This window comes from Coccinella septempunctata, chromosome 3 (genome assembly GCF_907165205.1).
Source record: "Coccinella septempunctata chromosome 3, icCocSept1.1, whole genome shotgun sequence".
Taxonomy (NCBI): Eukaryota; Metazoa; Arthropoda; class Insecta; order Coleoptera; family Coccinellidae; genus Coccinella; species Coccinella septempunctata.
In genome coordinates this window covers 12,697,235-12,723,441 of record NC_058191.1, presented here as the reverse complement: position 1 = coordinate 12,723,441, position 26,207 = coordinate 12,697,235, and the positions used below count along the sequence as shown (strand labels likewise).

At 38.0% G+C, this 26,207-nt stretch overlaps 5 protein-coding genes and 1 long non-coding RNA gene across 6 annotated transcripts; 2 read left to right on the top strand and 4 right to left on the bottom strand.

Annotated features, from left to right (window-relative positions):
• Positions 1–262: 262 nt before the first annotated feature.
• On the bottom strand, positions 263–19,465 carry LOC123309601. Its single transcript, XM_044892790.1, has 3 exons — positions 19,040–19,465; positions 2,530–2,849; positions 263–745 (listed from the first exon to the last, which is right to left on the bottom strand). Exons 1-3 carry the CDS (start codon positions 19,440–19,442, stop codon positions 311–313), a joined length of 1,158 nt encoding a protein of 385 aa, XP_044748725.1. The 5' UTR covers positions 19,443–19,465; the 3' UTR covers positions 263–310.
• On the top strand, positions 964–1,361 carry LOC123309035 (histone H4). The gene has a single exon (XM_044891883.1). It carries the CDS (start codon positions 992–994, stop codon positions 1,301–1,303), a length of 312 nt encoding a protein of 103 aa, XP_044747818.1. The 5' UTR covers positions 964–991; the 3' UTR covers positions 1,304–1,361.
• LOC123309034 (histone H2A) lies at positions 2,441–2,868 on the bottom strand. Its single transcript, XM_044891881.1, has one exon. The coding sequence runs from the start codon at positions 2,866–2,868 to the stop codon at positions 2,494–2,496; it is 375 nt and encodes a 124-aa protein (XP_044747816.1). The 3' UTR covers positions 2,441–2,493.
• On the bottom strand, positions 9,394–10,066 carry LOC123309040. The gene is made up of 2 exons (XR_006537213.1): positions 9,899–10,066; positions 9,394–9,836 (listed from the first exon to the last, which is right to left on the bottom strand). It is a non-coding gene; the product is annotated as an uncharacterized LOC123309040 (long non-coding RNA).
• A 219-nt stretch (positions 19,466–19,684) lies between the features above and the next one.
• LOC123309036 (histone H4) lies at positions 19,685–20,082 on the top strand. Its single transcript, XM_044891884.1, has one exon. The coding sequence runs from the start codon at positions 19,713–19,715 to the stop codon at positions 20,022–20,024; it is 312 nt and encodes a 103-aa protein (XP_044747819.1). The 5' UTR covers positions 19,685–19,712; the 3' UTR covers positions 20,025–20,082.
• Positions 20,083–21,181: 1,099 nt separating this feature from the next.
• LOC123309033 (histone H2A) lies at positions 21,182–21,651 on the bottom strand. The gene has a single exon (XM_044891880.1). The coding sequence runs from the start codon at positions 21,607–21,609 to the stop codon at positions 21,235–21,237; it is 375 nt and encodes a 124-aa protein (XP_044747815.1). The 5' UTR covers positions 21,610–21,651; the 3' UTR covers positions 21,182–21,234.
• Between the last annotated feature and the right edge of the window lie 4,556 nt (positions 21,652–26,207).

Below are 26,207 nucleotides of genomic sequence, written 5' to 3'. Positions count from 1 at the left end.
ATCTTATCAAAAATTCCCTTTTCCGTTCAGTGTCAGTCAGGCAATAATTTCTAGCATTTGAATTGCTCGCGACACATGAGTGCGTGAGCAAATCGATTACATATTTCAACAGAGGCTCCGAGAAAAATTCAGAAAAAGATTTAAAGAAATTGCTTTCACACTTTGTCGAATCGACCACTGAAATTTCCATCCGTATCGGAAGTATCGAACTGTATGAGCCTGGCGATCGAAGTATCGTACGAGTAAAAAAAATCATCTTGAGTTTTGTGGTTCTGAAAAGAACCGATATGTAAGATTCCCGAATCGAAATTTAGGCACGTTCACCCCTGATACGTCTAGCAAGTTGAATGTCCTTCGGCATGATAGTTACTCTTTTGGCGTGGATCGCACACAAGTTGGTATCCTCGAAAAGTCCAACCAAATAAGCTTCGCTAGCTTCTTGAAGTGCCATTACGGCGGAACTTTGAAATCTGAGATCAGTTTTGAAATCCTGAGCGATCTCACGTACCAACCTCTGGAAGGGCAATTTACGGATCAGCAACTCGGTACTTTTCTGATAACGTCGTATCTCACGTAAAGCAACGGTTCCCGGACGGTAACGGTGAGGTTTCTTCACACCGCCAGTGGCTGGAGCACTTTTACGTGCAGCTTTGGTGGCTAATTGTTTTCGCGGAGCCTTACCCCCGGTCGACTTTCTAGCAGTCTGCTTAGTACGAGCCATAATGTAAGATAGCGAACACTCTACCTATTTCTCTACACGATCTGTTCCGTGGCACGGATAAATAATTCTATCCGTCCCCACCACCGTCTGCCCATATATATAGACTACGTCGCCGTTCCAATGCGTATCTGAACATCTATTGGATGCTACGAAATTTCTGTGGTGGGGCGGCTGTAGTTTATAAATACTGGTCGGAGAGTAGTTTTCTGTTATTCGGTTTTCATTAACGTATTGATTCTGTACTTCGACTTTTCCAAACGTTCATCAGACATGACTGGTCGAGGTAAAGGTGGTAAGGGTTTGGGCAAAGGTGGAGCCAAGCGTCATAGGAAAGTACTCCGAGACAACATCCAAGGTATCACCAAACCAGCTATCAGGAGATTGGCTAGGCGTGGAGGTGTCAAGCGTATTTCTGGTCTCATTTACGAAGAAACTCGTGGAGTGTTGAAGGTGTTTCTGGAAAATGTTATCAGGGACGCTGTCACATATACCGAACATGCAAAAAGAAAAACTGTTACCGCCATGGACGTTGTATATGCCCTCAAACGTCAAGGACGTACATTGTACGGTTTCGGCGGTTGAATGAGTTATTATTCAGGTCGTAGTATAACGGTCCTTCTCAGGACCACAACGATAAAATGGTTCGTTTTATCCAATATCAATGTCTATTGCTGCCAAATTGTCTATTCGTATCATTTACTATGAAGGAGCAGGTACTTTTGTTTCGGATTTTGTATTCGAAGTCTCTCCTGGAAAACTTACAATTGAAGAATTTATCGATGTCCATTAAGAGTTCATCATAATAGAAATGTGTCTTTCAGTTTTAATTTTGTCACGATTTTTTATGAGCGAAAATTGAGAAGAGACATTTAATGTATGTTTCTCACCTGTTGATATTCATAATCAAACCCGTACAAATAAAAGGGCAACAGTAAGCCTCATATTTAGTTAGATACTTCCGATAGAAATTTAGTTTTCAGTGGTCGATTCGACAAAGTATCAAACCAATTTCTCAATTTTTTTTGGGTTTTCACTCGGTCTGAAACAAAATAAATTAAAAAATTGAAATAATCGATTTGCTCCTGCCTAAATTCTTGCACTAATGTGTCAGGAACCAATCAGATGGAAGATTTTGTTGACCTACTGACAATGAACGAAAAATTGAACTTTTTGGTAAAATTTCGTTTTTTTGGAATCTATATCAGAATCCTTCATCTGACGAATTCTTGAAAATCTTCAGAAGTTTAGTGTATCTCTTGACATTTGTCGCTTAGACAAATGTATGAAACCAATTTCCCAAAAACCCATTCGAACCAAATCTTGAAATCGGACATAGTTTTCGAATTGGAATGCGCTTGTTGAATTTCTGTTCGATACCGTCATTTGGAATGTACTTTCTCGTGGTCGAGTATCAGATCAATTTCTGAAATATTGTATGATCAATTCGAGGTGGACCGAAAGTTTTTGGGCAATTGATAACCTACTGTGTAGAATGGACCGTTGAAGTATGCATTTGTACTGAAAGTAGAAATTCAGCGCGTTGAACCGGAAGATTTGTACTTGAAGTAGCGAACTGTAATAATACAACAAGGCATCTCAATACAAAAACTACGTGTCATTACGACATTCAGTTCTTCTCGAAATCTGCTGGAGGGGACTGAGATCGAGTTACCTCATCGTCGTTCAAATATCATAGCGAACTTCTTTAGCGATACTGTGTTGCGGCCCTGAAAAGGGCCTTTCGACAGAGAGTTGATCGTGCTGCGAATTATTTACGATTTCTTTTCGGTCTTTTTCGGCAAAAGTACCGCTTGGATATTTGGTAAAACTCCGCCCTGGGCAATAGTGACTCCAGAGAGTAATTTGTTCAATTCTTCGTCGTTTCTAATGGCCAACTGAAGATGGCGTGGAATGATCCTAGTCTTCTTGTTGTCTCTAGCGGCGTTACCGGCCAATTCCAATACTTCAGCAGCGAGATATTCCATCACGGCTGCCAGGTAAACGGGTGCTCCCGCTCCTACTCGTTCGGCGTAATTTCCCTTTCGCAACAATCGATGGATACGTCCAACGGGAAACTGCAATCCCGCTCTATTTGAACGAGACTTCGCTTTACCCTTAACTTTACCACCTTTGCCACGACCCGACATGATCAACGAATATATCAACAGTTACTAAGCGTAGTTAGATAAATTTTCGTGATGAATTTTATTGCATTTTTTTTTTTTTTTTTTTTTTTTTTATGTAGCAGGGGGAAAATCTGCAAGACAGACGAACCACCCTCATCTCCTGAGGGGGAACAGTGTGGGGTTTCTCACTCTCCTGAGCTCGAGACCCACTAAAAACCCTACTGCTTCTTGAATTTTGGTTCCGGGCATTTGCCTATAAACCGTTCATCTCTTGATCGGTTTTCTTCTCGCACACTATCGTGCTGGGATTTATGTGTTTATCCTCTATTGGATTAACACTTTATTGAATTTTTCAATAAGTTTCTGTTGTTATTTTAATCTCTTTTTAATTGATCTCTTGGTCTCCTTCGGTAAATTCGCATTCTCCTTTTGTCTTCCTCTGGGTCGTAGTCCACTAGTCTCCTGAGTTCTTGATTCGGATGGTTTTTCGCTGTTTCGAATAATTTCTCTGCTTTTCTGTTCATGAATTCCGTTATGGTTTCCCATTTCAGGTCCTTATAAATCTGTCTATTCCTGACAAACCAAGGTGCATCTATTGCACATCGTAGCAGCTTGTTTTCAGTGGCCTGAATTCTTTTGATATGGCTCTTTGCCGCGAAACCCCAGGCAACTGATCCATAAGTCAGTTGAGGCCTAGCAACGGCTTTGATTATCTTCAATTTTGTCTCTTTCGACATGTGGCTTCTTCTTCCTATCAGAGGATAGAGTCTATTCATCGCTGCTTTCGTTTTGTCGATTGCTTGTTTGATATGACTTTTCCAAGTAAGTCCTTTGTCAAGCGTTATTCCTAAATATTTGGCTTCATTTTTCCAGTCGATTTCTTCGCCGTCAACATCCAGTTTCGTTGTGGGTCGCAGTCTTCTCTTCTGTAGTAATATTGCTTGGCTCTTTTGTCCATTGAGCTTGATTTTCCACTTTATGCACCAGTCATTTGTTTCGTCAATCGACTCTTGTAGAACTCGTTCTATTATTTCAGGGTTTCGGTGTCGAGTTGCTATGCCTGTGTCGTCAGCATATAACGTTAGCATGGTTCTTGGATTTTTCGGAATATCGTGGATGTATATGTTGTACAGAAGTGGCCCAAGTACTGATCCTTGGGGTACTCCAGCCTCTATATCTCTTGTTGAGGAGCATTCTCCTCCCACTTTCACGTAAAATCTTCTATTTTTGAGATAATTCCGTATCAACTTGCATATTTTGATCGAATATCCAGCACATCTCATCTTATATATTAATCCTTCATGCCATACTCTGTCGAATGCTCTGGCGACGTCTAGTAAAACAAGACCTGTAGCTTGTTTATTTTGGAATCCCTCTGTTATGTACTCTGTGAGCCTCAATAATTGTTGTTCTGTTGAATGCTCTCTTCTGAATCCGAACTGTTCTGGTGGAATTAGTTCCAGATTTTCGGTTTCCTCATTTAGCCTCGTGGCGATAATTCTTTCTACTACTTTTCCTAAAGCCGACAGTAGACTTATCGGTCTGTAGTTTTGTGGAAACTTCTTCTCTTTGAATGGTTTATTGAATACTATGACTTCTGCTGTTTTCCATTTTTCTGGGTAGTGTTCTGTCTTCATAATTCCATTCGCGATATTTGTTAGAGCGGCTATACCTTTTCTAGGTAATTTCTTTAACATAACATTCGTTATTTTATCGCTTCCGGGAGCTTTCCTCTTCTTCAAACTTCTTATTATTTCCCTGATTTCATTTGGCGATGTTGGCTTGTCTATTTCAGCAGTCGCTGGTAATTCATCCATTTCTTCATCATTTTCTTCAACCAGTTCTTCCAAATCTTCATTATCGTCGTCTATCCTGTAATTTATTCTCGATTCTCGTTCGATCGAGTCCGCCAATGCATCTGCCTTATCAGTATTGGTATAAGCCATTCCCCTTTCTCCGTGTAGGGGTGGAATTTTAGTCTTTTCTCCTCGTAGGCTTTTTTGCATTCTCCATGCAGAATGATCGATTGTATTCAGTTCTTGCACCCTTTTGTTCCATCTGCTTGTTCTTAGATCTTTCAGGGCATTTTTCAGAACTTGGCTATGTCGGTTGAGGTTCCTTCTATTCAGATCATTTTTGTTCATCCTATATATTCTTCTTAGTCTTCGATTTTCTTGTATAAGATCTTTTACTTCTTTAGGCGTATCGCCATGCGGATGACTTGGAGCTGGTCTCTTCACTCTTCTCGTGCTTTTTTCGTAAGCTTTCAATATAATCTCTTCCAGTTTATCAACCGCACATTCCAGATCGTCTGGAGTGTTTATTGTTGGAATTTTATTGCATTACAATCGTGCTTGATATTCATGCTATTTTCATTCCGCCAATTAGCGGACGCCATCAGATAGACGCTCTAGAAGGGGCGGGTCCGTGTTCCGTCAATCTAGAGATTGACGCTAGAAATTTTATGATACTTAGTCGAATCGACCGCTGAAATCTTCATTTAACAAGAGATATAGATGCTGGAGTACCCCAAGGATCAGTACTTGGGCCACTTCCGTTCAACATATACATTCTCGATTTTCCCAAGAATCCAAGAACCATGCTTATATGATGTGACGACACAGGCTCAGCAACTCGACACCGCAACCCAGAAGTGATAGAACGAGTTCTACAAGAAACGATTGACGAAGCAAATGACTGGTGCATAAGGTGGAAAATCAAGCTCAATTGACAGAAGCCAAGCAATATTACTACAGAAGAGAAGACTGCGACCTACAGCGAATCTAGAAATTGACGGCGAAGAAATCGATTGGAAAAATGAAGCCAAATATTTATTAAATATTCATATCAAACTAGCAATCGACAAAACGAAAGCAGCGATGAATAGACTCTACCCTCTGATAGGAAGAAGAAGAAGCCACATGCCGAAAGAGACAAAATTGAAAATTATTAAAGCCGTTGCTAGGCCTCAACTGACTTATGGATCAGTTGCCTGGAGTTTCGCGGCAAAGAGCCATATCAAAAAAATTCAGGCCACTGAAAACAAGCTGCTACGATGTGCACCTTGGTTTGTCAGGAATAGACAGAATTTTAGGGACCTAAAATGGAAAACCATAACGGAATTCATGAACAGAAAAGCAGATGAATTATTCGAAACAGCGAAAAACCACCCCAATCAAGAATCGAAGGTTCGAATATGGCGGACGGAGAAGACGCGATGTCGGATGTGTCCGATGAAAATGACCCGAGACTCAGAGTTTTATAAATGTTGTGCAACCAAAAGCTGCAAGTTCAAAGTCTGCATACAATGCTTTCCGATTTTTCATCAAGTATGTGCGAAAATAAATACAAATTTGAAATTTTTGGGTGGAAACAAAGTTTTATGTTGCGCCGTGACAGGTGAACAAGAAGAAATGGAGGGAACAGAAACATAACAAAACGCAATGGAAATAAGGTACCTCAAACACTCACTGTAAAAAACAAGAGACAAAAATGAAATTCTGAAACTTAACAACAACCTGCTGATGGAAAAAATCAAAATGCTGGAAAATGAAGAACCCAAAATAGGGGTAAACATCACTGAAAACAACGCACCTACCACAAACAGACCGTTCGAAGAGCCAAGGACAGATACATCAAACAATAAAACAACAGAAGCCTACACATACGCTAAAGCGACTATGTCCGCAACTAGACAACAGAGGGGGTAATAGTTCCGAAAATACAGATCAGAACAACACTCCGAACACAGAGGCGAGTAGTTCCTAAGAACCTTAGAATATAGAATAACAGGAAGGAGCATATTGCTCATCTCAATTTGACCGGAATGGAGGAGAAATATGGCCGACATATATTTCCGTTTCAACAGTGACGTAGGACAATGAAGTTTCCAAAAAACTAACTTCAATAGTCAGTTGATTCTGATTAATCAAAAAAATTAGGAAAGCACTGACGTAAAGTCAGAAGCTTTTTCAAGCTCGTTCAAATTGATAATCAAAGCGGAAATTCACCCCGCCTAACACTGCTTGGCTAGATACTTAATGGTATTAAGGTCTATGACTTAACATCACCTACGCCCATGGAGTGTTATTGTCATGAGATAACCTTGTTATATGTCATGAAATTCAGGAACTCATAATTAATACCTGATATTCAGCTTAAAAAAATCACCTACCTATGAATTATTCACGCTACAATATCCAAAATTCTTATTTTCAGTAAATTTCAAGAATCCGAATTACCAAAATTAAGTTGAAACATCACTTTGTTCATTTGGCCACAGATAACAGAATCATTTGACTTCCAAGTCTGCCACTTTCAAAATTAAAATTTGGAAGACCAATATGGCCGTTTCCGTCGCACAATTCCCGTCACATTTATTCGAAAAAGCTCCTTCCTGATATTCTATGTTCTAAGCTAAGAACTAAGATGTCTAAAACACTGGTGTGTGCACTTGTCACTTTTTGCAAGTATTCAGTTTCGTGGCTGCGCCACCATGTCATTTGCTTGGTTCTATCCTTGTTCCACCAAAGGAAGTCCAATGATACTCTCTCGTTTTATTTTGTTTTGCGTTGATATAGAATGTCGATCAACGTCCAACGAGTTCAAAATATGAACTTGAACTGGTGCATTTTGTCAGCTGTTAAGGAATATTTGTGCCTTATAATTCAATTTTCGTTGTAAAAACAAATCTGTCAATATTTCAACACTATCGAATAAGGGTTCGAATGAGGATTTACTGTTCTTCTTCAAGATAATTTCTGTTTGACAACTTGAATTCGTGAGGGGGGTAATTCAATATGATTTTAATAAAACACAGTTAATTGGTCAAATATCCAATATATTCAGTTGACGGAAAGGAAATTTTCACTATATCTACTCAGGAAGAATATTTGAAGTAACATACTCGAATAGATTTATGTTTTTCTGATTCTCAATACATGCTCACAATTCACATTACATATTTCCAATACAGTTTCTTTGAAATATTGCTGAAGTTTCCATAAAACTTAGCTATATCAGTCCCGAATGTTCGTTCATCTGATTTGGTTCTGCTTCAAATTCCAACAACACCGAATTCTTAGCTGTAACTCTTGATTGTCCATATGGAAAACTGAACTTACTGAACGACATGTTGAATAAATGAATGTTCTACACCCCTTTCTCGAAACTAATACATTTTCACACACCAACAATCGCTTATAAATACAACATATTCGTACGTCGTAGGAAATTATTTTCAAATATCAAATGACAATGCTCTGTCAAATTCTAAACAGCGCTACCTACAGTGAAAAAAACGAAACTGATCCCATATCCCCACGAAATTAAAAACAAAATCGAATCAGTGAATACACCAGAGTTTTAGACATCTTACTAAGAACGTATAGCCCCAAGGAAGAAATACTAAACATAAACTGGAACAACACAAAGCAGACAAATCGAAGGTGACGAATACACAGGAGTAAATCGTCGAAGGAATACAAGAACTTACCACGGAAAAAATATCGGCACAGGACAAAATTCGAAAGGATTCTCGGGAGAAGAGAAAAAGTTTTGGCTTTATATGAACAGAGTTAAGAGAAACACAACAGAGATAATGATAAAAGAATACCTTTCCAATAAACAAGGATTTGAACAGGCGGAAATTACAGTGAGAGAGAGATATCGTAGAGCGAAGAAAGGGCGAAAAGATTTTTAATAACAGCACCATTTGAAAAGAAAGAGGAAATGTACGAATCCGACTTTTGGTCAGCAGGAGTAGGCATCAAAAGATTTGATATCTCCAAGCATAAAGACATGATGAGGCTGGAATAGTCCGAGAGCTGGCGACGAAAATCGGCAAGAGTTTTGTAATGGCTCATATTTAACCCTACATTACTCGCGTGGTCTACGATTGTAGACCATAACTATTCGAACGAAAAAATGTTGAAATCTGAGACATTGAAGTTTTCTCGATTTCCTCTCAAAGAGAAGCATTATTTTATCACAAAGTTTCAATTATATGAATAACAAGTGGTCAAATAAACGATATCATCATAGATAATCTTTGAAATATATCAACGTAGGTAATATTCAAAGTTAAAATAAATATGGTCTACACTTGTAGACCACGCGAGTGAATACGATCTAAAAGAGGGCGCGACTAACGCAGGGTTAAATATTAGGTAGTTAGTTTTGGTGGTGTACATGAGTCAGCGCCCACTCTCAAGGTCAGGTAGTGGAACATCTGGCGGCGACGCTCTTTGATTTATGTAAAATTACAATATCCGTACTTTGAGTGACTGCTGACCGCCTCTGTTCTATTGATATGTGGTCTGACTATTTCATTCTCAAATAATGCATGATATTTGAACAATAAATGCATTTTCACCCATTACAAATCTCTTGAAACGACATCGTTACGTGCTACGGTATTTTCTGTCTTAAATTCAGTTTCTGTGATAATACAACGAAATCAATAATTTTGTAATTTACAATATCGAATTTATTATGAGACACTCAATCAGGGTTGGGTTTGACGCCTTAATAATAATAAAACTCAGGTTTCATAACTGCATACTAACCAATCTATTGACTACAGGATTAACCTTTACATGCAAAAAAATCCTTAATACTATAGGGTAAAATTTTATGAACAATTTTGAAAATTTTTGTACAAATGGCTATTGAAAACTAAGTAAGTGAAATAGCGGCACTTAGAACAATGTTCACTATTTGTTATCAATACTGAAGTGACAACTGATAATTAAAGAAATGAATGCTACTATAACCAGGTATGATAAGGAACTTATCTTAAATCAGGATGACCTCCCCTCGCAAGTGAAACGCACCAAACCAAGTATGGAATGAATCTTTCCTAGACAAGCTATGATCCATAAAACCAATATGACCCAGGAGGTATGCACCATTCACCCCAAAATTTCCTTTCCAAAACTCGAACGGGTTTAAATAAGTCCAAAGGTGAAAATTACAGTACGAAAAAAAATCTGAGGATGAAATTAGAAAAAAAAGATTTACTAGTTTTGAATTTAATTTGCATGTAACTTACCCTCGTAGTCGAGGATTTTTTCACTCAATTGCAGTTGAATAAAATTCGACTTGGCTATCCAAATTTAATTGCTAACGCCTTAATCAGCAGAATTAATTCAGCTATAAAAATACTCAAAAATGCTGTTCAATAAACTCTATTGTTTTTCGAAATTTTTAAATTCACTGCGCAACGGCTACGATGGAAAAAGAACGAAATTCGAAATGAATCTAATGTAGAACTCGACTCAAGAGATAAGCGATATAAAAAAATTGAAGAAAAAAATTTAGTTGTTTACACATATTAATTCTAATGCAAAATTGAATTTAACGGATCTTATAACATGACATCTACTGGGAATGCAACATACCTCCTGCGTTACAGAAATCTTTAACAAACAAGATAAAACTGTAAAGAATAAAAATCGAACTGTATCATACCTCCCCTTCCCATGATATAAAAATCGAAGATTTTTTTTCAAAAAAAGCAAACAAATAGTCGGTGTCATCAACATGAGAGAGGAAAATTCATCCCAACTATTGACCATCATCAAGAGTTCTATCAGGCTTAAGTTGAGACACATGCCAAAATCCCTTAGAAACTCCCGAATCATCTCTCAGTTCATAAGCATTAACCCCAAGCTTTTCTGATACTCTATACGGACCACAAAATTTATCACCTAACTTCGCTGAAAAATCTTTCACACTGGATGACAAAGAATGTGACTTCACCCAAACATAATCATTAACATTATATCGTTGAGGTCTATGTCTTAAATTATAATCGTGTTTGGTTTTCTCATGAGCTTTCACCAATTTATCCTTCACAAATAGTCTTAACTTCTCCATCCTCAACATTTTTTCCGAACCATCCTCTACAGACTTGTTTTCCACCGTATCGAAAAAGGTGTATTATCAACAACTTCATGTTTTGCTGTTCGATATGCACAAGCTAATTGGGGTAAATATTTGTCCCATTTTTTGTGGTTTTCTTCAATTTAACTAGCTATCATCGTTTTTATGACTCTATTAGATCTTTCTGAAAAATTTGGTTCCGGGTGGTAAAGAGGATTATAAAATACTTTGACATGATATTCATCCAACAACTTCTTAAATTCTCTACTTTTAAATTGATTTGGCAACAGCGCCTACTCACAGCCTTGAGCCTTCTAAAGGAATAGCCCGGAACAACGCCACAGCGGCAACGTCGCCTGTAGGCACAGAAATTCGAAGCGTAAGCCATAGGCAAACTCTCTCTGCGTAAGCCATTGAACTCTAAGAGAACTGGAAGGGCCTCTTAGGTACTGAAATACGACGAAAAGTGTGTCCAACTGAGACGGAAGATAAACCAATTGACAGAGCGCAGAGAGAGATAGATTTCTCTACATCTTCCCTTTCAGTCTTCCTCAGTTTGCCTGCATGCCCTTCCAGTTCTTTTAGTGTTCAATGGCGTAAGCGTACGTCGAGAATGTCGAGATATCATTCAGTACAGCAGTTAGTTCGAAAGGTTTCACTCGTGGTGTTGTTTATGTTCGATAAATCGTTGAATTTTCGTGAAAAACCGGCGTGAAATAAGTGCGATATAGTTTGAAGTGAAGCGGATCTAGTCTAGTTCTGGGCGAATCTTCTTCCGAAATTTGGGTGAGATAATTTGATATCGAGATCAACTACTGTGGAAAATGGTGTGAAAATGTTGTTTTCCCTCCTGCAGGAGCAATCATTTTTTTCCAAAAACAGAAATGATGCGAGTTGTTTCAAGTTTCCAAAAGATGAAAACCTTAAGCTTATGCGTAAAAGCCTCGGTAAAAGCTATCCCACGAAAAAATTTCACTCCAAGCACTTATAGCGTCGCTCGAGCCTCGCTTATAGCTCGGTTCGCGAGAAACATTTTGAGGAAAGTGATATTACTAGGGATGAGAAATATTTACTTCCGGATGGAACCACTAAAATGTTATTATTGAAAAATCCAAAACTACAACCAGACGCTTTCCCAAAAATTCTTCTAAATTTGCCAAAATCTCTTTCGAAATCAACCCCAAAAGTTGGGACCGGTCCCCAGCTTAGAAGGAATGAGATTATTAGTTTAGTAGACAGGATAATGAAATAGAAACCTTCATGAGTTCAGATATTAGTAAAGATTTTGATGACCTTGATAACAACTAGGTATCTATTCCACTAAAACTCAAGTATCTGGATTGTAGGTTAAGAAATTAGAGAATTAGATTTATTTTTATATACTTAATTTTGAGAAATCATTATCTGTAGATGTTTTAGTTCAAATCGATAGGAGCCTTTTGAACCATTTGAAATTTTAAAATTGTTCATAAAAAATTTCCATGTCATGATTTAAAATGGATTCGTTCTTTTGATCATATCCTCAGTAGGTGGTCTCAACTTACAAATTTACTTGCTAGATATAAAAATCTAACTATGAGATTTCAGCAACTGTAACATCAAGATTTATTGAAAAATTCTTTATTTTCTTCAGAGGCATTTTCAGTGGATAGTTTTAATTAAAATTTTAATAATCTCAGACAAGTAGAAATCATTACAGATCAATTGAGAAAATCATTAGGAATAAAATTAAGTACTCATCAAGTACAATAATAATGTCATTTATGTTATATTCTCAGTCAGCATCTTGTTTCGAATCAATGAGAAAATTTTTGATTTGTCCTACTAAGAGGTATTTGAGATTAATTTCAACTTCTTCGCTAATTCTCACAGTGGTAATAAAAACTACCTCTCGAATGTATCCTGTAATTTGCCATTATTAGATCGTGTCGTCGGTCTTTTAGTTGAAAATAATCAACACTAGGTACTATGAGTCAAAAATTTCATTGATTTATTTAATTGTATATTTGTTGTGCTCAAGAATTTATATTTTGTATGGCGAGAGATGACCCTACACCTTCTCGTGGTTCTTGCTGAACAATAAATTGAATAATGTATTTGAGAAATATCTTTCAATTTCAAATTTATTATGAGATTCAAGTGCCGAAGTAACTCAGATATTCGATTTATTGACCAACTAGGGTCTGATGTTGTTTATTAATGTTAATTCTTTCAACAAATCATCAACTCAATTACTACGCTATCGTTTAAAATTCGAAATAATACAGTATATTAATAAAAATCCCATAAAAGTTTACGACCTTCCTCGTTCGTCGCAGACTGCATAGACATCCATCTTTGTCTATCTCATCGAGATAATGTATTTGTTGTCCTTTATTATCAACGCACATTTCAGTCGATGTTGCCAACTTGTGCAATTGAATCCAAACGCTTTAAATTTAAAATACCCATTTTTATTTTTCATTTTTAAGTTCTTAAAACAGTTTTTTTTTGGAAAGGTTGAAATAGTTATTTCAAAATGTGACGTTTAAAGATATTTCATAAAAAAAACATAATTTTCGTCAGAAGGAGTATTCCCTATTCAGGCCACTGAAAACAAGCTGCTACCATGTGCAATAGATGCACCTTGGTTTAGGGATGGCTGATCCAAACAATTTCATGGATCAGTTCCGACCTGATCCGGTCCAGAGAAATTACTAGTCCAAAGATCAGTTCCAGTCCAGTTTCTAGTCCGGACATATTCGATAAATCGATAACACCAACAATACTCGGTGTCACGATGGAATAATTTTTTTTTTAGTATCGTGACTCTGTGTTGTTGAGATCTTCTTCCACAGCTACAGCTTTTTGTGGATACTTGGATTACGGGGTACTGGCAGCGTTGCCATTTGTACGAAAATGATCGTTTTGTACGATATTTGTTTACTCAGTAGCTACCATTTGAAAATACAATTAAACTAAAATGTTCGTAGATACTAAAATTTTAATGAATCCGTTTTTAAATGATATTCAATTAACAGATTGCTGCAGAATGCAGAGGATTTTCTGCGAATTCAGTAATAACAGTACCTACCTAATATAAACTGGACCTGTACATAATTACCCTCGTGCTTGTAGGCAAACTATTTCACAAATGTTTCATTCTGTGACGCAGATGCCATAAAACTAAAATCTACAACTTTGTCGGCATTCTCTATAACAGTTACGGTTCCTTTTATGGGGCGGCTTCTTTGAAAGAGGCTAATCTTTGCTTTGACGCTTCCTGCCGAATATCTGGAATATTGTTGGGGCTTCTTTGATTCTCAACACATGATAATTGTTCTTTTCATATTGAGTTTCTTTATAACTAAACTTACAGAAATTATGAATAAGTTGAAATTTCCAAAATGACCTTCATAAATATCGAAATGCAATTAAATTTTGGCCTGTTATCCGGAAACATGCTCCGGGAACCACCCCAGGTCAATATTCCAATCCAACAATTTTGGCTTTTCCAAACTAGTTGGTTTATACTACCATGGTCTCTAGAAATCTTATAAATGCAAAAATCCGGAAACCACACCAGTTCAATATTCCAACAATTTTGGCTTTTCCAAACTGGTTGATTTATAGAGTATAGTTGAGTAGTATAGTAATTATAAATTAGATTTTAAAATTTCTGACCATTCGGACTGCCATTCCGTAATGGAAGAAGACGCGTTAGAAAACGCTTATATCGTGTCAAAAGCAGAAGATTGAGGTGGTCAAAACCCCTAAAAACAAAATTTCCCCACCCTCCAAAAGAGTGAGAAAATTCAGCTCTTCGTCAAATGAAGAGCTCAATAAGAAGAGAGTCGTGACATCCCCAGCCACCAGTGGAGGAGAAAAGAGAGAAGGTCCCCCCAGTTACCCTTAGAGGAACGTCAGAATGGACGTCAATTTCTAACGCGTTAGTGCGAAACGGCATTAATTTTAGCAGAGCGACAGCAGTAAAGGACGGAATTATGATCGTCCCACAAACCCCCCAAGATCCCCGAAGGATGACTGAATTCCTCCAAAAAATCAATAGAGTTTTACACTCTCCAACGAGAAGAGGAGAAGGAAATTTACGCGGTAGTGAGATACCTACCGATATATGCAGATATTCCTACGATCCTTGAGAACCTCAAGGATCAAGGAATCGTTGATGCCGAGGTCATAAGGTTGACCTCGTACATTTCTTAAAAGCCAATGCCCTTACTACTGGTGAAAACTCAGAATAAGGGCATCTTCGGAATCAACAGGCTGTACAACATGAATTGTGTTGTCGAACCAAAGAGAAAGACAGCAGGGCCTGGATAGTGCTATCGCTGTCAACGGTATGGACATGCCCATAGCAAATGCGAATTCCCATGGAGTTAGGTGAAATGCTCCGGTAATCACAGCTCCAAGGAGTGTAAGCTTATCGGGAAGAATGACGAACGTAATGCTTCTTGCTTCTTGGTCACGAAAAAGACCTAGAGATCGCCAAGATCGCACCAAACCAGCTCGAGGCCAACCCAAAATACTCCGAAGCCAGTCCAAAACTCTTCGGAAGTTAAGAAACCCCAGGAAACTGCAACCAAAGCAGAGACTAGGAATCCAGAGGAAATGACGGAGAAGGCAAAAACCGTCAAAAAAGCCGAAACCAGGAAAGGAATTTCTGGAATCACTGAGGAACTGGATGAGTTCGCGAAAAACCTCCTCAGCACGATGATGCAGAATCTGGAGGAAGAGATTGAGAAGAAGATGCAGCAAATTATTAAGAAATAGTAGAGTGGAAAATACCAACGGGAGAAGACTGAAGATTTATGCTGAAAAACTTAATGCAGTTGTGATAGGACCTGATATACCGACCTACATACCAAGAGTAAATGGACTACCTGATGTACTGGACATTGTCGTAATGAAAGACATCACTGAAGAAATCAGCATTGATACAATAGAAGACCACAATCCCATAGAAGAATTCATAGTGGGACATGGCCCAAGAAACGAAGAAGAGACACAAACCAATGATCGCACAGACTGGGAGAAATATAAGAATTAGATGAAGCAGTTGAAAAATTGGAAAATCAAATAAAAAAAGCCTATGAAGAAAGCACCAATCTCTTGGTAAAACCAATCAACATGGAAATACCCCAAGGGATATAAAGGAACTTTTGAAAAAGAACTCGGACTCAGAAAAATCTACAGAACAACAAAAAGATAAGAAGACGAGAAGAAACTGAATAAGCATAGTCAGATATGATGACAATGAAGTTCTAGAAGAAGAAGTGGAGGCAAACGAAAAACTGATGATGGAACCACCGGAAACCGAAATCATTCCGAAACCGACTTCACCAACAGATATCAAAGAGATCTTATAATGATATTGAAAAACAGGAAAGCGCCGGAAGAAGATAGGATAACGAATTATATGTTGAAGAAATTGCCTAGAAAAGGAATAGCAGCCTTGACGAATATAACAAACGGAGTGATGAGGACCGAATACTACCCGAAGAGATGGAAAACTGCAGAAATGATAGTTTTCAACAAGCCTGTAATGGAACGGAAATTTCCCCAAAATTATAGGCCAATCAGCACTAGGAAAAATCGTCGAGAGGGTTATCGCTAAAAGGCTGAATGAGGAAACAGAAATGTTGAAGTTAATTCCACCCGAACAATTTGGATTTCGACGAGAACATTCGACTGAACTCCAATTGCTACGGCTCATAGAATACCGCACCGAAGGAATGCAGGCCGAGCAGGCCACAGGATTAGTTCTGATGGATATCGAGAGAGATTTTGATAGAGTATGGAACGAAGGCATAATCTACAAGATGAAAAAAGCAGGATATTCGACCAAGTTATGCAAGATTATAAGGAAGTATCTGAGGAATAGAAACATTAATGTGAAGATAGATGGAGCAACCTCTCAAACCAGACAATTGGAAGCGGGAGTGCCTCAAGGATCGGTACTTGGACATTACGTAAGTAATGTACGTTTATGATATCCCGAAGAATGCTTGAAATATGCTCACCTTGTAGGCAGATGACACAGGAATAGCGTTCAGACATCGACGCTCAGAGATCATACACCAGAGACTGCAGGAAGCCATAGATGAATTACTCAAATGGTGCATCAAATGGAAAATCCAAATCAATGGAAGGAAGACTCAAGCAATATTACTGCAAAAGAGAAGATTGAAGATGGAAGAAAACCTTGAAGTTGATGGAGAAGAGGTTGAATGGAAAAATGAAGTAACATACCTAGGAGTGAAGCTTGACAGAGGACTAACTTGGAAAAAAAAACCACATCAAATGTGCAGTTGATAAATCAAAAGGCGCAATGAGTAGACTTTATCCAATCATAGGCAGAAGAGGTCATGTGAATAAGAACATCAAGTTGAATTTTTGTCACGAAAATAACCTTAATTTGCTTCAGAGTAAGATTTTTTGTCTTGAATTGATTGTACAAAACACAGTGTTGAATATACGGGGTGTTGAACGATTCGATAGGTTCAATAATTTTAGGGGTATATTTCCTGAATAATTTTAGTGCAAAAACCTCATATAAAAATAGGTACGCAAAAGCTTAGTTACGGACGCTTTCCAAATTTTGAGCGGGTATCAAAAAACATTGAATTTCTCTTCAATAATTGTTCAGTTATGCGATTTCCAGTCAACTTTTTCCTTACCGAATATATCGAAGAACTAACAACAGAGAATCAATCATTGAATGGTCGAAAATAATTCATAATTCGATGAGTTGCTCATAACTGAATTATGGATTCAAAACGAATCGATATCGAATTTTCAATAAAGAAGTGTTTATTCCACGTTCAGCTTTGTGCTGAACCAGGCACAAAAATGTTTCATTCCAGCCCTGTCGGTCCCAAAAATTCTGATCACTTGGGCTGAAGAAAGCAGATTTCTTCTAGAATAAAATGCCCCAAAATTTCTCGACTGACTCAGCATCATATACTTCTCTTAATATCCAATAGGCACCGCCACTTTACGGCGGTAAAGTTTCGGCTTCAATCTGATGAACTGGGTTGTTCCTCTAAGGGGGTTAATACTCAAGGCTGGTACATATAGTCCGACACCCAAAACGTTATTTTCACGTAAATTTTAGGAGGATGTTATAAATCTTGTATGTATTGAATTTTCTGCAAGAGTCGAGTACCACCCGTCCTTTTGTTATTATAAAATTAACCCTCGTAAAAACTGGTCGCCTGTTTGGCCATAAATCACAATGCAGGAGCTAAGTGAATTGTAATTGGCTACTCAGAAATGGATGGGTGGAGTTTGATGAGAGGCGGGTGAATTAATCTCATTTCCTTCAAAAATCCAGGATAATTGAAAAAAATTCAAATTTTTTTTTTCGTTATCATGAAGGTCTTTTTAAGAAAATACTCATGTTGATTATTTCGAACCATCACTTTTGCATTCGAATTTATACTCGTATATAAATATGTACCACCATTTTCAAACTGAGTTTAACAGAAAAATATTAATTTTTTTTTCAAAAACGAAACGTGAGTCTCTTTGTTCATTCCTTCTGATTATACATGTTAAAAATGAGATGAATTCATCCTTCCGTTTTTGAATTAAGATGGAAATGGATTGTGAAGCATAGGGCAAATGAAAGTGTTGTACAACCTTAAACTGTCAGTAAGGACTCATACAACAGGTATGAGTTCCGCGTACACTTAGCCATGAATTGTTATGAATAGACCGATTTATAGGAACCTAAAATCTGAAACCATTTCAAGATTTGATTCGAATTGATTCAATAGTTGGTGGTTTTATATTTTGTCGAATCGAGAATCGGCAATGTTTCAATCTCGAAAGCTAGGAAAACTTCAATAAAGAATAACATAAAGAAAGACCCATTATTGACTTCTTTTCCCGATATTGAAATCTATTGAGAATCGGCAAACTACAATTCGGAAAATTTTCAAGAATTCGTCTGATGAAGGATTCTGATGTGACTCCGAAACATTACGAAATCTTATCAAAAATTCCCTTTTCCGTTCAGTGTCAGTCAGGCAATAATTTCTAGCATTTGAATTGCTCGCGACACATGAGTGCGTGAGCAAATCGATTACATATTTCAACAGAGGCTCCGAGAAAAATTCAGAAAAAGATTTAAAGAAATTGCTTTCACACTTTGTCGAATCGACCACTGAAATTTCCATCCGTATCGGAAGTATCGAACTGTATGAGCCTGGCGATCGAAGTATCGTACGAGTAAAAAAAATCATCTTGAGTTTTGTGGTTCTGAAAAGAACCGATATGTAAGATTCCCGAATCGAAATTTAGGCACGTTCACCCCTGATACGTCTAGCAAGTTGAATGTCCTTCGGCATGATAGTTACTCTTTTGGCGTGGATCGCACACAAGTTGGTATCCTCGAAAAGTCCAACCAAATAAGCTTCGCTAGCTTCTTGAAGTGCCATTACGGCGGAACTTTGAAATCTGAGATCAGTTTTGAAATCCTGAGCGATCTCACGTACCAACCTCTGGAAGGGCAATTTACGGATCAGCAACTCGGTACTTTTCTGATAACGTCGTATCTCACGTAAAGCAACGGTTCCCGGACGGTAACGGTGAGGTTTCTTCACACCGCCAGTGGCTGGAGCACTTTTACGTGCAGCTTTGGTGGCTAATTGTTTTCGCGGAGCCTTACCCCCGGTCGACTTTCTAGCAGTCTGCTTAGTACGAGCCATAATGTAAGATAGCGAACACTCTACCTATTTCTCTACACGATCTGTTCCGTGGCACGGATAAATAATTCTATCCGTCCCCACCACCGTCTGCCCATATATATAGACTACGTCGCCGTTCCAATGCGTATCTGAACATCTATTGGATGCTACGAAATTTCTGTGGTGGGGCGGCTGTAGTTTATAAATACTGGTCGGAGAGTAGTTTTCTGTTATTCGGTTTTCATTAACGTATTGATTCTGTACTTCGACTTTTCCAAACGTTCATCAGACATGACTGGTCGAGGTAAAGGTGGTAAGGGTTTGGGCAAAGGTGGAGCCAAGCGTCATAGGAAAGTACTCCGAGACAACATCCAAGGTATCACCAAACCAGCTATCAGGAGATTGGCTAGGCGTGGAGGTGTCAAGCGTATTTCTGGTCTCATTTACGAAGAAACTCGTGGAGTGTTGAAGGTGTTTCTGGAAAATGTTATCAGGGACGCTGTCACATATACCGAACATGCAAAAAGAAAAACTGTTACCGCCATGGACGTTGTATATGCCCTCAAACGTCAAGGACGTACATTGTACGGTTTCGGCGGTTGAATGAGTTATTATTCAGGTCGTAGTATAACGGTCCTTCTCAGGACCACAACGATAAAATGGTTCGTTTTATCCAATATCAATGTCGATTGCTGCCAAATTGTCTATTCGTATCATTTACTATGAAGGATCAGGTACCTTTGTTTCGGATTTTGTATTCGAAGTCTCTCCTGGAAAACTTACAATTGAAGAATTTGTCGATGTCCATTAAGAGTTCATCATAATAGAAATGGGTCTTTCAGTTTTAATTTTGCCACGATTTTTTATGAGCGAGACATTTAATGTATATTCCTCACCTGTTGATATTCATAATTAAACCCGTACAAATGAAAGGGCAACAGTAAGCCTCATATTCAGTTAGATACTTCCGATAGAAATTTAGTTTTCAGTGGTGGATTCGACAAAGTATCAAGCCAATTTCTCAATTTTTTTTGGGTTTTCACTCGGTCTGAAACAAAATAAATAAATGAATTGAAATAATCGATTTGCTCCTGCCTAAATTCTTGCACTAATGTGTCAGGAGCCAATCAGATGGAAGATTTTGTTGACCTACTGACAATGAACGAAAAATTGAACTTTTTGGTAAAATTTCGTTTTTTTTGGAATCTATATCAGAATCCTTCATCTGACGAATTCTTGAAAATCTTCAGAAGTTTAGTGTATCTCTTGACATTTGTCGCTTAGGCAAAGTATGAAACCAATTTCCCAAAAACCCATTCGAACCAAATCTTGAAATCGGACATAGTTTTCGAATTGGAATGCGCTTGTTGAATTTCTGTTCGATACCGTCATTTGGAATGTACTTTCTCGTGGTCGAGTATCAGATCAATTTCTGAAATATTGTATGATCAATTCGAACCAAATCTCATAATCCCACAGAAGTCTTCGAGGTGAACCGAAAGTTTTTGGGCAATTGATAACCTACTGTGTAGTATGAACCGTTGAAGTATGCATTTGTACTGGAAGTAGAAATTCAGCGCGTTGAACCGGAAGATTTGTACTTGAAGTAGCGAACTGTAATAATACAATAAGGCATCTCAATTCAAAAACTACGTGTCATTACGACATTCAGTTCTTCTCGAAATCTGCTGGAGGGGACTGAGATCGAGTTACCTCATCGTCGTTCAAATATCATAGCGAACTTCTTTAGCGATACTGTGTTGCGGCCCTGAAAAGGGCCTTTCGACAGAGAGTTGATCGTGCTGCGAATTATTTACGATTTCTTTTCGGTCTTTTTCGGCAAAAGTACCGCTTGGATATTTGGTAAAACTCCGCCCTGGGCGATAGTGACTCCAGAGAGTAACTTGTTCAATTCTTCGTCGTTTCTAATGGCCAACTGAAGATGGCGTGGAATGATCCTAGTCTTCTTGTTGTCTCTAGCGGCGTTACCGGCCAATTCCAATACTTCAGCGGCGAGATATTCCATCACGGCTGCCAGGTAAACGGGTGCTCCCGCTCCTACTCGTTCGGCGTAATTTCCCTTTCGCAACAATCGATGGATACGTCCAACGGGAAACTGTAATCCCGCTCTATTTGAACGAGACTTCGCTTTACCCTTAACTTTACCACCTTTGCCACGACCCGACATGATCAATGAATTTATCAACAGTTGCTAAACGTAGTTCGATAAATTTTCATGATGAATTTTATTACATTACAATCGTGCTTGATATTCATGCTATTTTCATTCCGCCAATTAGCGGACGCCATCAGATAGACGCTCTAGAAGGGGCGGATCCGTGTTCCGTCAATCTAGAGATTGACGCTAGAAATTTTATGATACTTAGTCGAATCGACCGCTGAAATCTTCATTTAACAAGAGATATAGATGCTGGAGTACCCCAAGGATCAGTACTTGGGCCACTTCCGTTCAACATATACATTCTCGATTTTCCCAAGAATCCAAGAACCATGCTTATATGATGTGACGACACAGGCTTAGCAACTCGACACCGCAACCCAGAAGTGATAGAACGAGTTCTACAAGAAACGATTGACGAAGCAAATGACTGGTGCATAAGGTGGAAAATCAAGCTCAATTGACAGAAGCCAAGCAATATTACTACAGAGGAGAAGACTGCGACCTACAGCGAATCTAGAAATTGACGGCGAAGAAATCGATTGGAAAAATGAAGCCAAATATTTAGGAATAACGCTTGACAAAGTACTTACTTGGAAAAGTCATATCAAACTAGCAATCGACAAAACGAAAGCAGCGATGAATAGACTCTATCCTCTGATAGGAAGAAGAAGCCACATGCCGAAAGAGACAAAATTGAAAATTATTAAAGCCGTTGCTAGGCCTCAACTGACTTATGGATCAGTTGCCTGGAGTTTCGCGGCAAAGAGCCATATCAAAAAAATTCAGGCCACTGAAAACAAGCTGCTACGATGTGCACCTTGGTTTGTCAGGAATAGACAGAATTTTAGGGACCTAAAATGGAAAACCATAACGGAATTCATGAACAGAAAAGCAGATAAATTATTCGAAACAGCGAAAAACCACCCCAATCAAGAATCGAAGGTTCGAATATGGCGGACGGAAAAGACGCGATGTCGGATGTGTCCGATGAAAATGACCCGAGACTCAGAGTTTTATAAATGTTGTGCAACCAAAAGCTGCAAGTTCAAAGTCTGCATACAATGCTTTCCGATTTTTCATCAAGTATGTGCGAAAATAAATACAAATTTGAAATTTTTGGGTGGAAACAAAGTTTTATGTTGCGCCGTGACAGGTGAACAAGAAGAAACGGAGGAAACAGAAACATAACAAAACGCAATGGAAATAAGGTACCTCAAACACTCACTGTAAAAAACAAGAGACAAAAATGAAATTCTGAAACTTAACAACAACCTGCTGATGGTAAAAATCAAAATGCTGGAAAATGAAGAACCCAAAATAGGGGTAAACATCACTGAAAACAACGCACCTACCACAAACAGACCGTTCGAAGAGCCAAGGACAGATACATCAAACAATAAATCAACAGAAGCCTACACATACGCTAAAGCGACTATGTCCGCAACTAGACAACAGAGGGGGTAATAGTTCCGAAAATACAGATCAGAACAACACTCCGAACACAGAGGCGAGTAGTTCCTAAGAACGTATAGCCCCAAGGAAGAAATACTAAACATAAACTGGAACAACACAAAGCAGACAAATCGAAGGTGACGAATACACAGGAGTAAATCATCGAAGGAATACAAGAACTTACCACGGAAAAAATATCGGCACAGGACAAAATTCGAAAGGATTCTCGGGAGAAGAGAAAAAGTTTTGGCTTTATATGGACAGAGTTAAGAGAAACACAACAGAGATAATGATAAAAGAATACCCTTCCAATAAACAAGGATTTGAACAGGCGGAAATTACAGTGAGAGAGAGATATCGTCGAGCGAAGAAAGGGCGAAAAGATTTTTAATAACAGCACCATTTGAAAAGAAAGAGGAAATGTACGAATCCGACTTTTGATCAGCAGGAGTAGGCATCAAAAGATTTGATATCTCCAAGCATAAAGACATGATGAGGCTGGAATAGTCCGAGAGCTGGCGACGAAAATCGGCAAGAGTTTTGTAATGGCTCATATTTAAATATTAGTTAGTTTTGGTGGTGTACATGAGTCAGCGCCCACTCTCAAGGTCAGGTAGTGGAACATCTGGCGGCGACGCTCTTTGATTTATGTAAAATTACAATATCCGTACTTTGAGTGACTGCTGACCGCCACTGTTCTATTGATATGTGGTCTGACTATTTCATTCTCAAATAATGCATGATATTTGAACAATAAATGCATTTTCACCCATTACAAATCTCTTGAAACGACGTCGTTACGTGCTACGGTATTTTCTGTCTTAAATTCAGTTTCTGTGATAATACAACGAAATCAATAATTTTGTAATTTACAATATCAAATTTATTATGAGACACTCAATCAGGGTTGGGTTTGACGCCTTAATAATAATAAAACTCAGGTTTCATAACTGCATACTAACCAATCTATTGACTACAGGATTAACCTTTACATGCAAAAAAATCCTTAATACTATAGGGTAAAATTTTATGAACAATTTTGAAAATTTTTGTACAAATGGCTATTGAAAACTAGGTAAGTGAAATAGCGGCACTTAGAACAATGTTCACTATTTGTTATCAATACTGAAGTGACAACTGATAATTAAAGAAATGAATGCTACTATAACCAGGTATGATAAGGAACTTATCTTAAATCAGGATGACCTCCCCTCGCAAGTGAAACGCACCAAACCAAGTATGGAATGAATCTTTCTTAGACAAGCTATGATCCATAAAACCAATATGACCCAGGAGGTATGCACCATTCACCCCAAAATTTCCTTTCCAAAACTCGAACGGGTTTAAATAAGTCCAAAGGTGAAAATTACAGTACGAAAAAAAATCTGAGGATGAAATTAGAAAAAAAAAGATTTACTAGTTTTGAATTTAATTTGCATGTAACTTACCCTCGTAGTCGAGGATTTTTTCACTCAATTGCAGTTGAATAAAATTCGACTTGGCTATCCAAATTTAATTGCTAACGCCTTAATCAGCAGAATTAATTCAGCTATAAAAATACTCAAAAATGCTGTTCAATAAACTCTATTGTTTTTCGAAATTTTTAAATTCACTGCTCAACGGCTACGATGGAAAAAGAACGAAATTCGAAATGAATCTAATGTAGAACTCGACTCAAGAGATAAGCGATATAAAAAAATTGAAGAAAAAAATTTAGTTGTTTACACATATTAATTCTAATGCAAAATTGAATTTAACGGATCTTATAACATGACATCTACTGGGAATGCAACATACCTCCTGCGTTACAGAAATCTTTAACAAACATGATAAAACTGTAAAGAATAAAAATCGAACTGTATTATACCTCCCCTTCCCATGATAAAAAAATCGAAGATTTTTTTTCAAAAAAAGCAAACAAATAGTCGGTGTCATCAACATGAGAGAGGAAAATTCATCCCAACTATTGACCATCATCAAGAGTTCTATCAGGCTTAAGTTGAGACACATGCCAAAATCCCTTAGAAACTCCCGAATCATCTCTCAGTTCATAAGCATTAACCCCAAGCTTTTCTGATACTCTATACGGACCACAAAATTTATCACCTAACTTCGCTGAAAAATCTTTCACACTGGATGACAAAGAATGTGACTTCACCCAAACATAATCATTAACATTATATCGTTGAGGTCTATGTCTTAAATTATAATCGTGTTTGGTTTTCTCATGAGCTTTCACCAATTTATCCTTCACAAATAGTCTTAACTTCTCCATCCTCAACATTTTTTCCGAACCATCCTCTACAGACTTGTTTTCCACCGTATCAATTATACTTTTTCTCTCTCTTCTGAATTTATAATCCCTACCATCGATGATCATTTCGCATCCGAAATTAATAGAAAAAGGTGTATTATCAAAAACTTCATGTTTTGCTGTTCGATATGCACAAGCTAATTGGGGTAAATATTTGTCCCATTTTTTGTGGTTTTCTTCAATGTAACTAGCTATCATCGTTTTTATGACTCTATTAGATCTTTCTGAAAAATTTGGTTCCGGGTGGTAAAGAGGATTATAAAATACTTTGACATGATATTCATCCAACAACTTCTTAAATTCTCTACTTTTAAATTGATTTGGCAACAGCGCCTACTCACAGCCTTGAGCCTTCTAAAGGAATAGCCCGGAACAACGCCACAGCGGCAACGTCGCCTGTAGGCACAGAAATTCGAAGCGTAAGCCATAGGCAAACTCTCTCTGCGTAAGCCATTGAACTCTAAGAGAACTGGAAGGGCCTCTTAGGTACTGAAATACGACGAAAAGTGTGTCCAACTGAGACGGAAGATAAACCAATTGACAGAGCGCAGAGAGAGATAGATTTCTCTACATCTTCCCTTTCAGTCTTCCTCAGTTTGCCTGCATGCCCTTCCAGTTCTTTTAGTGTTCAATGGCGTAAGCGTACGTCGAGAATGTCGAGATATCATTCAGTACAGCAGTTAGTTCGAAAGGTTTCACTCGTGGTGTTGTTTATGTTCGATAAATCGTTGAATTTTCGTGAAAAACCGGCGTGAAATAAGTGCGATATAGTTTGAAGTGAAGCGGATCTAGTCTAGTTCTGGGCGAATCTTCTTCCGAAATTTGGGTGAGATAATTT